Consider the following 17487-nt stretch of genomic DNA (forward strand, 5'->3'; position numbering starts at 1 on the left):
AACACAGTTTATTATTCTTGAACCTTGTGGTCCCTGCTAATAACAAAAAATCAAAGTGGTCCCTATGGTAAAAGAAGCTCCAAATCCTCCTACTCTCTCTATCTCTGTGCCACTTTTTAAATGCTAAGGCAGTAAAATGGCAGCACCTACCAGGGGATGCTGATCTTCCCTCTGTACTGAATGATCCATGAGGTATCAATGTCATATCATAATTTTGACCCCTAAATATGCCTTCAACTTATACTTAATTTACAAGTGGATATATATTTTAGTACTGGCCTTTTATCACCATTTATCCCTGGTCCTTACATGACCAAGCAAGTGTGGCACGTGCCTGCACTGAAATCTGTAAATACCATCTTAACTTTCAACAGAAAAAATTCTAAAATAGAATGATATGTTTTTGGTTGGCCAGTAAAAGTATCCTATATTGTAGATTTTACATTTGATGTAATAAAACATAAAAAGATGTCTCAATCTCAAATCCAGAAATAGGGAGAATAATGATGAGAAGTAGGTGAGACGAGTCTCCTAACAGAAGAATTTGGAGGTGTCACCTCATTATTGGACATCAGCTTTTTCCTTCACTTAATATTTCTTACAATTCATTCTGATATTTGCTGACATGTTTATTATAGTAATGCCCTTGAAGTAACGCAGTGCAATAAGTGATGTTGGAATATGTTCAATAATGACTGGAATGGCTTTTGGATCATGATTTTGGATTTTGTGGTTTTTAATAATTGTTTTTAATGTTTTTTATGTTTAATTTTCAGTTTTAATGCATATATCTATTTTATTATATGTTTGTTTTATATGGCATTGAATTATTGCCTATTGTAAGGCTGCTCTGCGTCCTCTTCAGGTTGAGAAGGGTGGGGTATAAATTCTGTACATAAATAAATATATAAATATGGTTCATTTAATCATATGCACAAAATATCAGACTAAATGTTAGGTACGTGGCCAAGATAGATGGTTGAGAGTGGAACTGTAGACACTATGGGGGAAGTGTCAAAGAGAGAGAAAGAATCAAAGTTTTCTACTTTTGGTTGTTGTGTGTTTTCCAGGCTGTATGGCCATGTTCCAGAAGGATTGTCTCCTGACATTTCACCCACATCTATGGCAGGTATATATCTCACAACCATGGAGGATGCCTGCCATAGATGTGGGCTAAATATCAGGAGAAAATACTTCTGGAACAAGGCCATACAGCCTGGAAAACACACAACAACCCTGTGATTCCGGCCATGAAAGCCTTCGACAACAAGTATTCTACTTTTATTTTCTTTCTGAGGTTATTTCATATGGTTTGTTCCTTTCTCTTTCCATCATCCCAGTCCCATTGAGCCAATGTTACTTTATTTTGAAATGCTTCTGAATTCATCCAGGATTTTTTTTTTGAGGATCTTTCTGGAAACAGCACATTGGATTGATCTCTTCCCATTTTGTTTTTATCCGGCTCTGATTCTTTCAGAAGATTAAACAGGTAGTTTAATCTGCACACAGATTTCACCTAGGCCCTAAATCCCAGTTTCCGATGCCAGATTGTAAACTGGGATCAGATCCTGGGATATAAAGCATTATAGATCCAGCTCTAATTGCACATTTTGCTAATCTCCATGTAATTAGTTGGATTAGTAGAAGCAATATCATTGTAATGTAATATTACTGTATTAGTGATAACCAATAATTAGGAACATTTAATTTCTGGAATAAATAGATGGAATCACTGGTAATTTTGCCTACCTTAATTTTGGTAAATTTGACAAATATGTCATCTGATATGCAATACAGTTTATTTCCTATCACCTCTTCCACTAGAATTCATCAAGAGTGAAATTGTAGTTAACTTTGATGTTTCTCCATGATACAGCTGCCCCATCTTGTGGCTTGTGTTCACAACTGCATTTTCTCTTGGAATTGTTCTTTATTTCCTATAAATATAATGAATGCAACATTGTTTTGCAATTTCCCTTCCTTAAAGTTCTTATATTCTTTGCTTTTAATTTCCTGGGCTATTATTTCTATAACAGGGTTTGATCTTTCATGAAGTAGAAGGTATTTAAATACAGGTTGAATATCCATAATTAAAAATGCTTGGGATCAGAAGTGCCTTGGATTTTGGAATTTTTCAGGTTTTGAAATACCTGTAGTTGTACACACACACACACACACACACACACACACACACACACACACACACACACGATATCTAGGTGATGGAAATCAAATCTAAACAGAAAATTCATTTATGTTTCATGTACACCTTATACACACAGCCTGAAGGGATTTTTTAATGAAATATATTAAAATAATTTTGTGCACAAAGGAAAAGTTGTTTACACCGAACCATTATAAGGTCAGTTTTACTAAGGATAGCCATTGGCCAGAGCAAACTACAGGGCAAAACAAGACATCTCCATTTGATCTGCTGCAATTGCTTCTTGATGTTCGGCAGCAAGGGCATTTATACTCATGTATAAGTCCAGAGATTTAAGTAAAGAAATCACCCCATAAAACCTAGTCAACTTATCCATGGATCAACATGAATACTGCACTTTTACTCTCATCAAAAAAGGAACCATTACATTCACTGAATAGAAAGGCAGAAGGCAAGAGCTTAGTCCACCCTAGGATAACATAAAAGAAGAACTGACTCTCTCAACTCTCTCTGCCATGGTTCCTAGCCTTTTGCAATACCTGGGTGGAGAAATGGTGGCAACTGTGTTTGTGTTTGCTGTTTCAAATATTTATGTTTCAATTGATTCTTTTAACTTTTGCATTATATGTTTTTATTCTGTTGTAACCATCTTGGGTCTGTCCTCAGAGAAAGGTGGGATATACATTTCTCAAATAAGTAAATAAACTGCAAGGGTGGCCACGCCCTTGAAACAGCATTAGTGTTTGCCCCCCCCCCCCATGGTATGATCCTCGACAGGCCATCTCAACATGCATAATTTTGACCCCAAAATTTACCCTTGACTTATATACGAGTATATACGATAGATCAAATGGGAAGATTGTAGTCATATACACACCGCTGTATTAGATGACAATGTCAAATCTGTATGAAGCTTGTTGTACCATCGTCGTTGCTAGGTGACAAACATCTCTCACACCCTGATAACGTAGCTCTGTGAGTTACTAAGAATTTCTTAAAAAAACACACACACACAAAACTAAGAGTCCTAAACAGTCCAAAGGCTGAGGCATGCTAACAAGATAATTTTCTGACTTTTTCTCTCACATTCCTGCATACCTGCCTGGCATTGTTATTACCCACCTGGTAATATGTTGGATTATGTATGTGTATGAAATGTAAATCAAGTGTTTTCTGCTGTTAGGCAAGAGTGCGTGTTTCAGCAATGAAACAGTTAACAGCAGGCTAGTTTTGACTGACAGCCTGTTGTGATTGCTATGACCTATCAGGCATGATTTCCGGCTTTGGAGGTCAGAACTTCCTGCAGACTGAGGAATGTGCTCTCTTATCTCTGTGTGTGTTGAGCATGTGCTTGCCGAAGCGAAGAGGCTTAAGAGAATGCCCGCTCAGAGCGATGGCTTTTGCTATGCTTTGTAAATATGTTTGTAGATATTGAATAAATGTTTGGACTTCAGACTACGGATGTGTTTTAGTCTGACATTGAACAGAGGAATTGGTGTGGCAGACGATTGCAACCAATTCATCAGGTGCTGGAGAAGATGATTGATGGAGTTTGAAGAAACCCACCCAGCACGCACCCTGACCCCACACCGACATAATAAATGTAATGTTTAAGTATTTCCCTCTATAAGGATCCCAAACATCAAACCGTTCAGAGAGAGTAGAGAGACAGACATGGGCAGAAAGTAGTGATACTGCTGACTGGTCAGCTGAAGAGAGAGGATACTAAGCAGAAGTAAAGGAAGAAAGAGAATTAAAAAAGGAGATGGGGTTGACAAAAAAAAACAGAGCAAGAGCACCTGGACACAGGAAGATATTGATATACTATGGATAAAGAACAGACTTTTGGGTGTGTAAATGGAATTTAAAAAGTTTTAATTCATACACATTTTCTGCAAGCATTCAGAAAATTTTATTTTTTAAAAAAAGCAATACCACCAGCATGAAAAATTGAGTTAGCTCAAAGGGCAACAAAGGTGCCTAAGGATCCTTCTGTAACAAATTAAGGATTTTATAATACACTTTTTCAGGTGCATCAAGACCAAACAAAGGATCCAGATGATTCCACTCAGGAATAGACTCATGAAAAATGAGGTTTTTGATTTTAGGAATTAGAACATCAACATCAGCAGGTCCAGAAAGCCAGTCGTTTCCACTACTCCAAATTGCAGTTGGCACAGTCATCTGTGTTATGTCATATTCAGGAGGTTCCATCTTTTAAAAAATAAAAGTTAAAAAGAAAGATGAAACTCTCAGGTCAAATGGCACTCAGTGCCATAGGCAGCGAATAAAAACATCTGAAACCATAAAATTTTGTGAAGGACACAGACAGGTCCGAGCACACAATATCACTAATGCCCCTCCTATCGGTACATGGAGAATTACTTTTCAGTGTTTGAAATACATATGTAGTGATTATTTTAAAAGATATGTTCTGCTATACTTTTCTGATCTCTAAAATATAAAATCTTCCTGTAACCTTTTTATCAGTGAGACTCCTACAGCCAGATCAATATCTGACTTGCTTATTGCTTACATACAAACACACACACACACACACAAACACATATACAGTAGAGTCTCACTTATCCAACATAAACGGGGCGGCAGAATGTTGGATAAGCGAATATGTTGGATAATAAGGAGCCGTTAAGGAAAAGCCTATTAAACATCAAATTAGGTTATGATTTTACAAATTAAGCACCAAAACATCATGTTATACAACAAATTTGACAGAAAAAGTAGTTCAATACGCAGTAATGCTATATAGTAATTACTGTATTTATGAATTTAGCACCAAAATATCATGATGTATTGAAAACATTGACTACAAAAATGCGTTGGATAATCCAGAACGTTGGATAATCGAGTGTTGGATAAGTGGGACTCTACTGTATATGACTGTTGTGACCTCAAATATTGTTATGCTAGACATTGTAGGTTATAAGATCACACACACACACACACACACACAGCTGTATTAGATTGAGATAACATAAAATATTTTCTGGAGAGTATTTTACCTGGTTATAATGAAATCGGTTTTTCAGCCATCCATAATCAAATGCTTGAAGTTTACCTCCATGGACTGCCTGTCAATATAAAGGGATTACAAATGTGTATATTTAGTTTTGACTAGGAATAGAAATAGTGGATTTTAGGCATGTGCAAAACTTCAGAGTTCCACTTTGTAATTTGGAGATTTGGACAATTCAGAAATATAAACCTCCAAATTACAAATCAGAAAGGACCTCTCCAAAGCATTTACAAATCAAAACACAAGCCTCCAAAACTTTCAGCGAAATTCATAAAAGGAGGGAGGGAAGGAGGGAGGGAGGGAAGGAGGGAGGGAGGGAGAGAGAAAGGCCTAACAGCCCTCTCAGCATCTGTGTGTCTTACCCCAAATTTATATTTTCCAAATTCCCACTCCCTTCCCAAACGTTACAACCCTTACTTTCCCCTCAGTTCTCTTTAAACTGAAGCCTCATTCTTCTGGTGTGAGCAGAATTCTGAGAAATGTAGTTTGGGAAGGCAAGGATGTCTGTACCAGAGTATTCAAAAAAGCCCTGCCCTAAACTACATTTCCCAGAATTCTACTCACACCAGAAGAACCAAGCTGACTGCATTAAAGCCCCAGTGTAGGTTAATTGTGATGTCTCAGAGACCCTCGAGTCATGACCCCACAGCCATTATAGATCAGACTGAAGAGGATATGGGGTTTTTTCCAACTCAGCAAGATTCCGTTCCCTTCCAGATGTTCCCTGTTGACAGTTTGGGTCCAAAGCTAATTACAAAAGCCCTTGAAACAGAGCCTGGTTCCCTGGAAAGTTGTTTTTGATAGAAAGTCGTTTCTCAAAACACACCGCTCTGAGAAGGAGATTCGGAGACGAAGCGCGAGATTAGCAGAGAGAGAGGATCCTAATTAAACCGATTCCCTTGGGAGTTTTCAGCAAAGTTGTTGTCTTCAGTCCATTTCCCTTGGGAAAATGTGAACTCAGGGACCTGGTTTGGGGAAGATTTTGAAGTCCCATAAAAGTTCTGGACACAGGCTAGCCATCGCGGTGTCAACGTGTCAGTTGGAAAGTTAACATCGACTCTTGTTCCTGCGTTCCTCAGCGGCCTGACTGCGCGCTACTCTTGAGTAGACCGGGCGTTGTGGCTCGTCTCCCTGTCAAGACTGGACTGCACTTCAGTTCCACCACAACCAACTTTGCCTTGCCTTGCTTCCTTGCCTTGCCTTGTTTTTCCCTGCCTTGGACATTGAACCTGAAACTCTCTTGAAAGACCTTGCTTTATTCCCCACGCAAACTGCTTGGAAGTTTGAGTGTGTTTCGGTTATTGGATTGGAAAACTTGATCTCTAATACTGGACATTTAACTTTATATTACTGGACTATATTTGACCTTTCCTAAAAGGACTATTGCTGGACTATATACTCTGCTTATTTTTGTTTGATTCTTTTATTGCTTTAATAAAGATATTAGATTGTTTATTGGCTTCCATGTTGGTTTCCAGTGCTCATGCAGCTTAAAGGTGTCACATTAATCACATGTGCTTAAATTGTAAAAAAAATCTTTAAAATAACTGGGTAGACTGAAACTTTGTAGGATTGATGCCCTGCTTATGTTTTCTCATTGTGCAGAAATTCAAAGGGATTCAAATTTAAAATCCTAAAAATCAGTGGGTGACCGAAACATTTTGAAACTTGGTAGCTTAAAGTCATAAATGTTGCTACAAGATTCATCCTGATAGCCATAAAAATGACAGAATTTTCCCCATTGGCGCGAATGGAATAAATCTTTACTAATCCAAGTGGGGGGCATCCAAATCTTTGAAATAAATTACTAATCTGATTTCAGCCGTTTCGTATACCTCTAGTGGATATCACCTCTTAGCCTTATCTTTTCTAAAGAAACACATACCCAGATTTCTAAGCATTTCCTCTTAGGCCTTTTACTATCTTGGTTTCTTTCCTCTGGACACATCCCACCTTGTCAATATTCTTCAGGTATTATGTGTAGGGATGGGCAACAGGTGACAATATTTTTGTATGTATATGTTGTTGCTGTGTTATGCATTTTCCTACAAACCATAAGTTTATTCTGGTTTATTCATAACATAGTGAAAATCTTTTTAAAACACTGTATTTACACAGATGCCCCAAGTCATTTTTGCTTCTTAATGCTACAGAGAACCAGACAGTGCCCATTCTTTTTCCATAAACAGAAGCTGAACTGTCTGATTAAGTTTCCTTAAACAGTGGAATAGCTGTCTCTGATTCCCATATATGTTCTGAATTTGTACTGAGGACTTCAAGCTGTTGCTCTCCAATTATTTTGGACCACAACTCTACTGATTTCTCATAAAGATTGGCCTTTTATCGTAGTGTTATCTCAAAGGCAACAAGTGGGGAAAGGCTTCCCCGTTATCTTCTGTGCTTGTAGCAGAAACATATAGAAGCAGAATCAATGTGGATCTCATTTTGAATGACAGAATTACTAGTGGCAGGTGTTTGAAGAAGTAATCATAACAATTATAGTAACTAATAAATCAGAAATAATTATGATAGATTGGCCAGGCTGCTATAGCAGCCTAAACTACATATGGCAAAGATATTTTACACTATTTTTCTATCTCATAGGTAGGGGTGTTTTGTGAATGTGTGTCTTTGAAAATCAAAATCTGGGAAAAGAATGCTATAGTTAGGATTTAGATAAACAATTATCTAGTTGTATGTACCCTAGTGAGCTTTGACTAGGAATTCACTCTTTCTCCATTCTCCCAATTCCATTCCAAATGCTTATACATTGTTGAAAATAATGTAATATCGCTCTACAATAAAAACTCCATTAGGTTAACATAAACTCAAAGGCTAAGTAATGTTCCCAGTGGCTTCTGTTTGTACTGTGCTTTTATGAATAACTTTATGTACAGCAACCTTTCCATGTCATATCCCACCTTCAGTAATGAAAAGAGGCAAGTAACACATGAAATTTATATGATTATGATTATAATTATTATTTTGTAACTATCCAATAACTTAACTGAGTCCTGTTAAACCCATTATGCAGACAAGTGGGATGAGGTATAGTTAAATAGACTACCGCACCTAAGGCTGTCTTAGTGGGTTCATTGGTCTTGAAAGATTTTAACTGCTGATTCTCATGGTTATAACTCAGACATTTATTTAATATTTTACATCAGTTACTAGGTATCTGAGACCTATATTTATCTCTATTTTTAAAAATGAAGTTGTATTTTTGTTCCTCCTCATAAAGAAGCCAGATTTTCATGTCACAAAGGCTTCTTTGAAATAGATCTTATTTTTCCTTATTTATGTTATGTAGTTTTGAACATGTAAAAGCAATAAAGAAACACCAAAACTATCTCAAAAACTATATTACAAATCTTAATGTTTCTGCATAACCTACCTGTTTCCAATGGATTATATTCTGTACGGATGTTCCAGCTGGGGCATGTGCTGCATAAACATCTATTCGGCTCTGAAAGATAACATTAGTCATATTGTTGCTTCGAAATTATCACAAATTCAGCCTTCTGTTTCAATTTGCCTCAATTAGAATAACTTAAGAAACTAACCTATCCAGACATTTCTGGATGTAGGGCCAATAATTTATTTTTGTGTAAACGTCATAGGCTTACTCAGTCTCACAAAATACTGGTAGATATGTGACCAGATTTTGCCAAGATCAATATATTTAAATTTCCATCTGTGGGAGCTGTTTCTCTCCAATCCCAGTCAACCATTGCTTTTTAAAGAAAAGTACTAGATTGGAAAGTTAAGTTGATATGACTAGTGGGACGGGAGACAACACACAGATGGTGGAACATAGGCGGGACATGTCTTGCTATTTGGCCAATCAGGTTGGAATTGTAGCTAAACCTAGAATACATCTGATTATGCACTCTAATTAGTCTAAAGTACAGAATTCGCCTGTAATTAGTCTAAAGTACAGAAAGCCTCATCATCCTTGTCAACACTCAAACATTTCATTTTTTTCATACATTTCTGTGCAGTGTCTGGACCTGCTGGACAACTAAAGAGGAAATTGTAGAGATGAAAAAACTATAGAAAAAAATAATAAAAATTGTCATGGAAAAAAATAAAGAAATCAACATCCCTATAAGAAGTATTTACAATTCTCAGCCAGAATTCTCCCTTAAAGTATGTGGCCATAGCAGATAAAGTAAAACTGTAATGTTATAGTTATGTAGTGGGCATGGACTCCTGGTCTTTGGCTTCTCAGACCCCTTCTACACTGGTCCTATATCCCAGATTATCTGCTTACCCCCAAATTATCTGACAGTGGATAATCAAATAATCCAGTTCAAAGCAGATAATCTGTGATCAGATCCTGGGATATAGGACAGTGTAGAAGGAGCCTCGGATGCATCTATTTGGCCATGCAGGAATCTGACATTACCATGAAAACAAAGATATTTTGAAGGATTTCACTGGTACTATTTAAGCAGTTCAGGAACAGCATATAGAAGAAAAGCTCTGAATATCATACAGAAAGCATATACACACCAGATTTAAGTTGTGTTCATTAAATCCAGCCACAACGAACAGGAGATTGCGACAGATAGGTGCAACATTTTGTTGGCTACACATTGCAGCAGCTGCTATAGAACCAAAATACGTTTTTGGCAAAAAATCTTTCTGTCCAAACATGAGCTGCAAAATTGAAGATATATAGTTTATGATACCAAGTTCATGGACCAGAATATATTCAAAGTTTTAAAAGTATAAACACCTGCAAAACACATGCTATGTATAATGTACAGCAATGGTCTCCAGTTTGAATACTGTTGCAAGGAAACAGAATTTGGATTTCTAGAGGACTGAGAAAGTAACACTGAGAGCATTTCTTTTTTATTGAAGAGATTTTAACATAAATATTAAATCAAGAATAATATAGATAAACCCCACCAAGAAGAAAAATAAAAAAATGAATATATATATATATATATATATATATATATAAATAAATAAAAATTATATATGTATACATATTGACTTCCATCTACTTCATGGTGGAGGGTATGTGTTTTCAATCGTCCTAGTGTTGTCTGGTGTTGTTTCTTCAAGCGTCCCTCTTCTTTATCCCTCTAACTTCAGGAACAGCTGTGTTTCTTCTATCTTCCCTCTTTCTTATTCAGATTAATATTTTCAACTTTTTGTTTTTTAAACAGTCTTTAAACAATTGCCGGTCAATTTGAGTCTTTACTTTTCCCTGATTCATTGTTAATAGGAAGGTTAGCCTGTCCATAATTATAATTTACATTATTTACAAGATCCATTGGTCCATATCTGGTACTTCTTTATCTCTCCATAATTTAGCATAAACTATGCTTGCTGCAGTGACCATATAATTAAATAATGTTTCTTTATTTCTCTGTTTTTCTATGTTTAGCATCCCCAAGAGGAATAGCCTTTGTTCCAGTTTAATCTTTATTTTTTTAAAAAAAATTGAATTCACAAATTTCTCTCCAAAAAGACTTTGCTTTCTCACACGTCCACCATGAGTGGAAGAACATGCCCACTTGTTCCCCATACTTCCAACATTTATTAGACATGTTTTTATAACTTGACAATTTTTGTGGGGTAATATACCATATATAAAACATTTTGTACCAATTTTCCTTAGGTTCCAATGCGTAGATATATTTAATTTTTCAATTCCAAATCTTTTCCCATTCTGCTAGTTTTATAGGGGATCCCACATTTGCAGCCCATTTGACCATACAGTCCTTGATTTCTTCAGCTTCCATTGACCATTCTAACAGTCTTTTATACATTTTGGTTATGGGTTTATTTTCTATTTGCATTATCTTATCCCAAAAGGAATCTTTATCTGCGAAACTCACTTTCTTGTCCTTGTCAAAATATTCTTTCATCTGAATATAACTATGATATAGATTCTCAAATTTTTGTTTAATTTCATCTTGTTTTTTCAACTCATAGCTTCCTTTTTCTTTTGTTAGGGTGTCTCTATATGTTGGCCAGATCATAACTTCCAATTCTCTTCTTTGACATGCCTCCTGTCACCCAGCCATACCCTTGGGATATTTTTAAATAACCCGCATTTGGGATGTTTTACTGTGCTTCAGCAAGAGCAGTATTTACAATGTGCTCAGCATCTTGCGGAGCCAATTTCACCCTGATCTGGGATAAACTGGCATCTGATTTAGGCCATTTTTGACAGAACTTTGACTTTCCTGGGCCTCTGTTTAATGCAGTGGTTCTCAACCTATGGGTCCCCAGGTGTGTTGGCCTACAACTCCCAGAAATCCCAGTCAGTTTACCAACTGTTAGGATTTCTGGGAGTTGAAGGCCAAAACATCTGGGGACCGACAGGTTGAGAGCCATTGGTTTCATGTAAGGTAGATGCATACATCAGCTCACACTGCTGATATGATTTATGTGGCTACCACAACCTCAAGTAGGCTACAAATTGAATTATATGGTCCAGGTAGAAGTGCTGTGAGCTTGCCATACATTTTATCTGTCTGACAATCAAACCATATTAAAAGATTAAAGTTAAACTGACAGGCTGCCCAAGTAAGCAGTTCACAGTTATCCAGTAATTCACATTTTCTTCGCAAGCCTATTTCAGTGCTAAAAATTATATGGTTTTACATAGCCCACTAGCTATACCAGTAGCAAGGGCTGTGTTTCATACTACCCAATTATAGTGCTATGATTCCAATTTAATCACTATAGCTCCATCTTATGGAATGTAAAGCTTGAGGTTTACAAAATACTCTTCAGAATTATTAGCCAGAGAGCTCTTCACCAAACTGCAAACTCTGATTCCATATGCCATAGTCATTAGCCAAGGGGGTTATGATGGGATTATAGTTCTATATCTGTGATGGGAAGGGGCCCAAATGTTGACAACAGGGAGATGGTTTTTAGGTTAGGCAGGCATGCAAGGGCTGCATTGTTGTTGTTGTTGTCTTAGATAAGTTTTAGATAAGTTTTATTTAAAATATATAAAATTAGATTAAAATTGCTGACCATAATGAAATATTATTTACTGTTCCTTAAATATTATTCAATTTATGAAAACTTACAATTTATCATATAAGCAAATAAAATTCTCCTCCTCATATTTATGAATTCTTACACTGATATATTTAGATGTTTAAATTATGTTTTTAATGCATATGTTTATTTTTTTTTGTATGTTCTCTATATGCAGCATTGATTTATTGCCTACTTGTAAGCCGCTCTGAGTCCCCTTCAGGGTGAGGACAGGTATAAATAAAGTAAATAAATAAATAATAACTAAAAATGTATATAAACAAAATTACTTAAAGACCTTAAATTAACTTTAATGTGACTCTTTTGAGACATTGAAAACTGATTTTGAACTAAAAATATTGACTGCAGTACTGATTATTCCACTGACTACATTACATTAAACAACTTAGCACTGGATTTAAAGGAACATCAATTTTTTTGATATCAAAACATGTGGCCAACAGATCCCATTTTGCTCACCATAGTATAAAACAATTCCAAATCCCTTTGCTGCAACAGCAAACAGGTCCAGAATCCATCATCTGCTTATAGTGAACACCCTTCAACCAAAGGAACAATAGATACAGCCATACCTTGATTTGTAAATCAGGAAGTTTGGAAAGTTTTGCTAGAGGAGTTCTTGCATGCTTAACTGTGGCCACAGGTGCCAAGGCAACAAAGAGCTTGATTTTTGAAGCAAGCTGGGCATTTGTAGAAAAAGCTATAAAAGCTAAGAGGGAAAAGAAAGACAAAACAGTTCTTAATTTCAAAAAGGCTGATGATGTCCTTTCTTTTCTTTTCCTTTCCATTTCTTTTTCCCTTCCTCTTTTCTTTTCTCTTCCTTCTGTCCTTCTTTTTAGGAAATTCTGAACCTGAAATGTGGTATGAAGCCCATTTCAGTGCCTCCAGACAGTCAGAAATCCTTTTCTACTCCACAACTGCCTAAGGACCACCCAGGGCCGATCCTGAGTTCAAAGCATCAGCTCGGCCCCAGTATATTGTGTCCATATAAACTCACCCACAGCCTCTGAAATAAACTCAATGTTATTCCAACACAATTATAGTCCAATTCTATGTATGTTTACTCCGGTGTAAATTTTCTTTAGTTCAGTGGCATTTAATCCCTAGCAAGGGGACAGGAAGCAACTATTTTGCAAGCAGAAAACTTCTAAATTTACCCATTGTTGTTCCTTGTGAATGACCAATATAATACACTTGTTGCTGTCCAGTTTTCTGAAGGACAAAATTTATAAATGCTGGAAGGTCATATTTAGCCATGTGATCATAACTGCCAAGAAAAAAAAGTCATTAAGAATCCTTGTGCAATAGCAAATGAAAACATTTAGTAAACCCAAAGAGTTATGTGTTCTGATGTACATGCAGCTTGTGCATACTTGCCAATACCAGTCCTGTAAGAATTTCTTGTAAGGATTCCTTTGAAAACTACATACAGAATGAACCATGGGATGTTGTTCTACTATTTCTGAGAATGATGTAAATGTTTTCTAGGTTCTCGGGAATCCTAGGTCTAAGTGGGAAAGTGATCCCAGGTATATCGGGCACACCTGTGTATTCTGCTCCATTCATTAGACACAGTGGTTTGAAAGAGTAGGCTATGGCATTCCATTTCACCAATATGGGGCTGCCTTAGCAGAGTGCATGGAAATCAGAAGATGCTAGACCACTGTTATCAGATTGCATGTTTCTTGGGGGGCAGGCATGAAATAAAACCAGTCTACCTGAATTCCCAGTACTTTTCAAATATAGGTGAAAGAGAGATATGTTTTTTGGACCAGGTTGTTCCTCGACTGTTTCCTAGCCAAACATCATATCCAGCATCTGCTAACATGAAAGCCAGGCTGTTATGAGGAAGATTTTGGTACCAGTTGGCAGCATCTACAAGTAAACCATGTTGAAGAAACACCACTGGCTTTGGATCTGAAAGAGAACAAATGCACAATTAATGATGTAATACTCACTTCTTTCATTTGTACATGAGAGAAACAAAAATGTTAAAATTTGTCTCTAAATGAGATTACTACATTTTTTCCACAGCACGTTTTCACATTTTGGACACTTTTGTGAAATTTTCATGCTGAATATTTCACCAAAACAATCACTTTTGTACAAACTGTGTTTCTGCACAAAAATGACTTTTTACTCAAAACACATTACGTATCCAAAAAAAAATTATTATTATTTTTTGCTTTAACCCCTTTATCGTGCATAGGTTCCCCTGGAGAAGTGGCATTAGGGGTTGTGTCTTGAGCATTGGACTATGTCTCTGGAGACCAGGTTTTCTTTCCTGTTCAGCCATGGAAATACACTCTGAAAATTCCTTCAGGTCACAGTAAATCAGAAATGATTTGAAGGTACATTACAACGACAACAATAACAATAAACAGAATCTCAACATTTTGTTTAAGTTTGCAGATGTAGAGTTCCATATGCATTGTTGTGTCACATATGGGAAATGTGATTTAATACAAGGGCTGGATAAACTGATCAATATGTATTTCCCCATGTAGAGATTTATGCTACAGAAATACAGCAAAGAACATTAGCCTCTTTATCTACATATATATCCTATAGAGAGAGATACAAGCATACACATACATACAAATGAGTTTTGTTCTCATTTGCTCCCATGAGCCTAGCTGCTTATTTGGCCTCATTTTATGCATGTCAAGGGAACTTAGTGCAATGGTTCCTTGGAAGAATGGTATTAAGTAACTATATGTTTTAAGCTTGACTAATGTATTTTATGGATTACTGTTCATGGTTTTAAATGTGTTGCTGTTTTTATTGATCTGTTTGGCATTGAATTTTGCCAGTTGTTGTAAGCCACCCTGAGTCCCCTCGGGTAAGAAGGGCGGGGTAGAAATGTTGTAAATAAATAAATAAATGGTATTGACACAGATCTGCTTGAGGTAAATTGTTTCAAGTAGATCAAAAGCTCAGATTTTGTTCTGCACTCACTCTTTATGTCTTTGACATGAAGAGTAACGAGGCATTGCCCTAGTACCAGTTTCTGAAAAGTAGGAGGACTGGACTGGACACCAGAAAAGGACATGCTCAGGCACATTTTGATTTGAAATTTGATTTTGTTACACATATATTAATACCCATTCTCTATATCAGTGGCAGCAAACCTATGGCATGTGAGCCAGAAGGAGCATGCAGTGCCCTTTCTCCTGGCATGTGTGCCGTTGCCTGCCCGCTGATATCCTCGACTGTTTCCTAGCCAAACATCATATCCAAACATCATGATTGCTGGCACCTACTTGGCCGCCCCCTTTGATCATTTGCTTGCCACCTTTACTCACTCGCCTGCTAGTTCACTCATTTGTTGTTTGCCTGCCCTGATTGCCCCTCCACTCACCACCCCCCAGATGCCCTCCCACTCAACCCCACTCGCCTGCCTCCTGTTCACCTGCTCGCTTGCCCACCCCTCCACTCACTCACTCACCCACCCATCCCCCGCTCACTGATCTTCAAACATTCTCTACTTCATTTGAAAATAATGCTGCATTCACAGAGCTCAGATGATGTTGACTTTTTTGGAGAGGTGGCTGGCTAGATAGAGGGGATGGACAACATTTTCTAGCATTGCAACATTAAGCTGTATTGCTGGCATTACAGAGAGATTGGTTTGTGCCTTCTGGTAGAAGACTTTGATTTTTATTTTATTTTTTTACTTTTCATGTTTTGTTTTCTCCATAGCTCTACAGTTCGCCAGATTGAGCCCCAGTATTGGGAGAAATTCTGAACAGCAATCAAGTAAATCAATATTCAGAGGTTCCAAACACAACAACAATGAATGAAGATTTTTGTTCAAAAATACACTTATTTTTACATACTATAAGGTTATAAAAGAAATGCAGCTAATAAGACAGTAGTGTGCATACTCAGACTTTCGCTGATATCCTTGACTCTGCCATGTGGAATTCTGAATACAGTATTAACATAGTCGTCATCAGTCTTAACCTCATACTCCTCAAATGGGTACTGCCAGTATTGAATGAGTTCTTTCTAGAGAGAGAAGGAAGCATGAGAGAGAAGGAAAATAGCCTGTTTTAAACATCTGTACTAGAAATCCTGCAGAGCATATTCTTCTGAAAAGTTTTCAATGAACTCATAAAAAGTATTTGTAAAGGCTACAGTTTCCAGAATCCACCAGTTAGGATAGCAATTGATCATTATTAGTGGTTGTTACTAAAACAGGGGCTACTTGTTGGTTTAAGTTTTTTAAAAGTAACTTTTCCCAGTTCTTGACTGAGTTAACAAGAACGTCCAGCCTGGAACATTTGGTTAGGCCCCAATGAAATCGTTTTGGTTTGCACCACCCACTTTCTCTCAACAGCATCCTTTCCACCCTTTTCTGGCCATTTCTGGTGATCTGGAAGAAATGTTTCACTTTACCCAAAATGTCTTTGCTAATGGAGTACAGAACTGAGTTTGAGGTAGAAAGTCTGTCTCATATTAACTAGATTTAACCCCCCCCCCCAATCCATATGATGTATTTTAAAAACATATACAGACAGTCCCTGAGTTACAAACATCTGACTTACAAATTACTAATAGTTAATAATGTGGTTGGGACAGCAGGAAGTGAAAGAAATCTACATCCAGGAAAGGAAATTCACTCCTGAAAGAGTTATCATAGGGAAAATATGTTTGCATTGAAGCTTTGTCACCAATCCTTATTTCCACAACAAGCCATCTTTTTTTTCAAAATCCATTTATCACAGGGACAGAAACTGATGTGAAATCTTCTAAACAAGTGCACAGTCAGAAAAAACTAACACCACAGTGGTATTAACCCTTCCCTATGTTTATATATTTGGCTGGAGTTACACTTAAAAATGTACCTGTTCTGACTTACACACAAATGAAACTTAAGAACAAACCTACAGAACCTATTTTGTTCGTAACTTGGGGACTACCTGTACTTTTGTATGCCTGTTTCTGGCCCTGCCTGCATTATCTTACTGTGATAGGAAAGGAGGAGGATGGTGCCAATGTTGCACAATGAAAATTCCACAATTATTTATTATATTAGTGTTAATTAACCAAAAAGCATGAAGTGAGTATAGGCTTCCTACGACAGGTTGGTATAGATTCAGAGAATATCATCAAAACTGATAAATGCTCTGAAGAACAAAATATAGAAGGAAAGGCTGAAGGGGCTAGGCATGTTCAGTTTGGTGAAGAGAGAAATGGGAATGACTTTATGGCTCTTTTTAAACACCTCATGGCTTTTGTTCTGCTA

The 17487-nt window shown here is 36.9% G+C and overlaps 1 protein-coding gene across 1 annotated transcript; it reads right to left on the reverse strand.

The window, feature by feature from the left end:
• Window positions 1-4022: 4022 nt before the first annotated feature.
• LOC100554826 (lysosomal acid lipase/cholesteryl ester hydrolase) lies at window positions 4023-14147 on the reverse strand. Its single transcript, XM_016995711.2, has 7 exons — window positions 13955-14147; window positions 13394-13503; window positions 12809-12945; window positions 9717-9863; window positions 8596-8667; window positions 5188-5256; window positions 4023-4378 (listed from the first exon to the last, which is right to left on the reverse strand). The coding sequence occupies exons 1-7, from the start codon at window positions 14062-14064 to the stop codon at window positions 4145-4147; spliced, it is 879 nt and encodes a 292-aa protein (XP_016851200.2). The 5' UTR covers window positions 14065-14147; the 3' UTR covers window positions 4023-4144.
• Window positions 14148-17487: the final 3340 nt, after the last annotated feature.

This window comes from Anolis carolinensis, chromosome 3 (assembly GCF_035594765.1).
Source record: "Anolis carolinensis isolate JA03-04 chromosome 3, rAnoCar3.1.pri, whole genome shotgun sequence".
Classification (NCBI taxonomy): domain Eukaryota; kingdom Metazoa; phylum Chordata; class Lepidosauria; order Squamata; family Dactyloidae; genus Anolis; species Anolis carolinensis.

Coding starts and splice junctions, on each gene's coding strand:
- LOC100554826 (XM_016995711.2), bottom strand. CDS start 14,064: ATGTTAGCAGATGCTGGATATGATGTTTGGCTAGGAAACAGTCGAGGA. Junction 13,504..13,954: donor GAAAAGTACTGGGAATTCAG/GTAGACTGGTTT, acceptor TTTTCTTGGCAG/TTATGATCACATGGCTAAAT. Junction 5,257..8,595: donor ATATAATCCATTGGAAACAG/GTAGGTTATGCA, acceptor TTATATTGACAG/GCAGTCCATGGAGGTAAACT.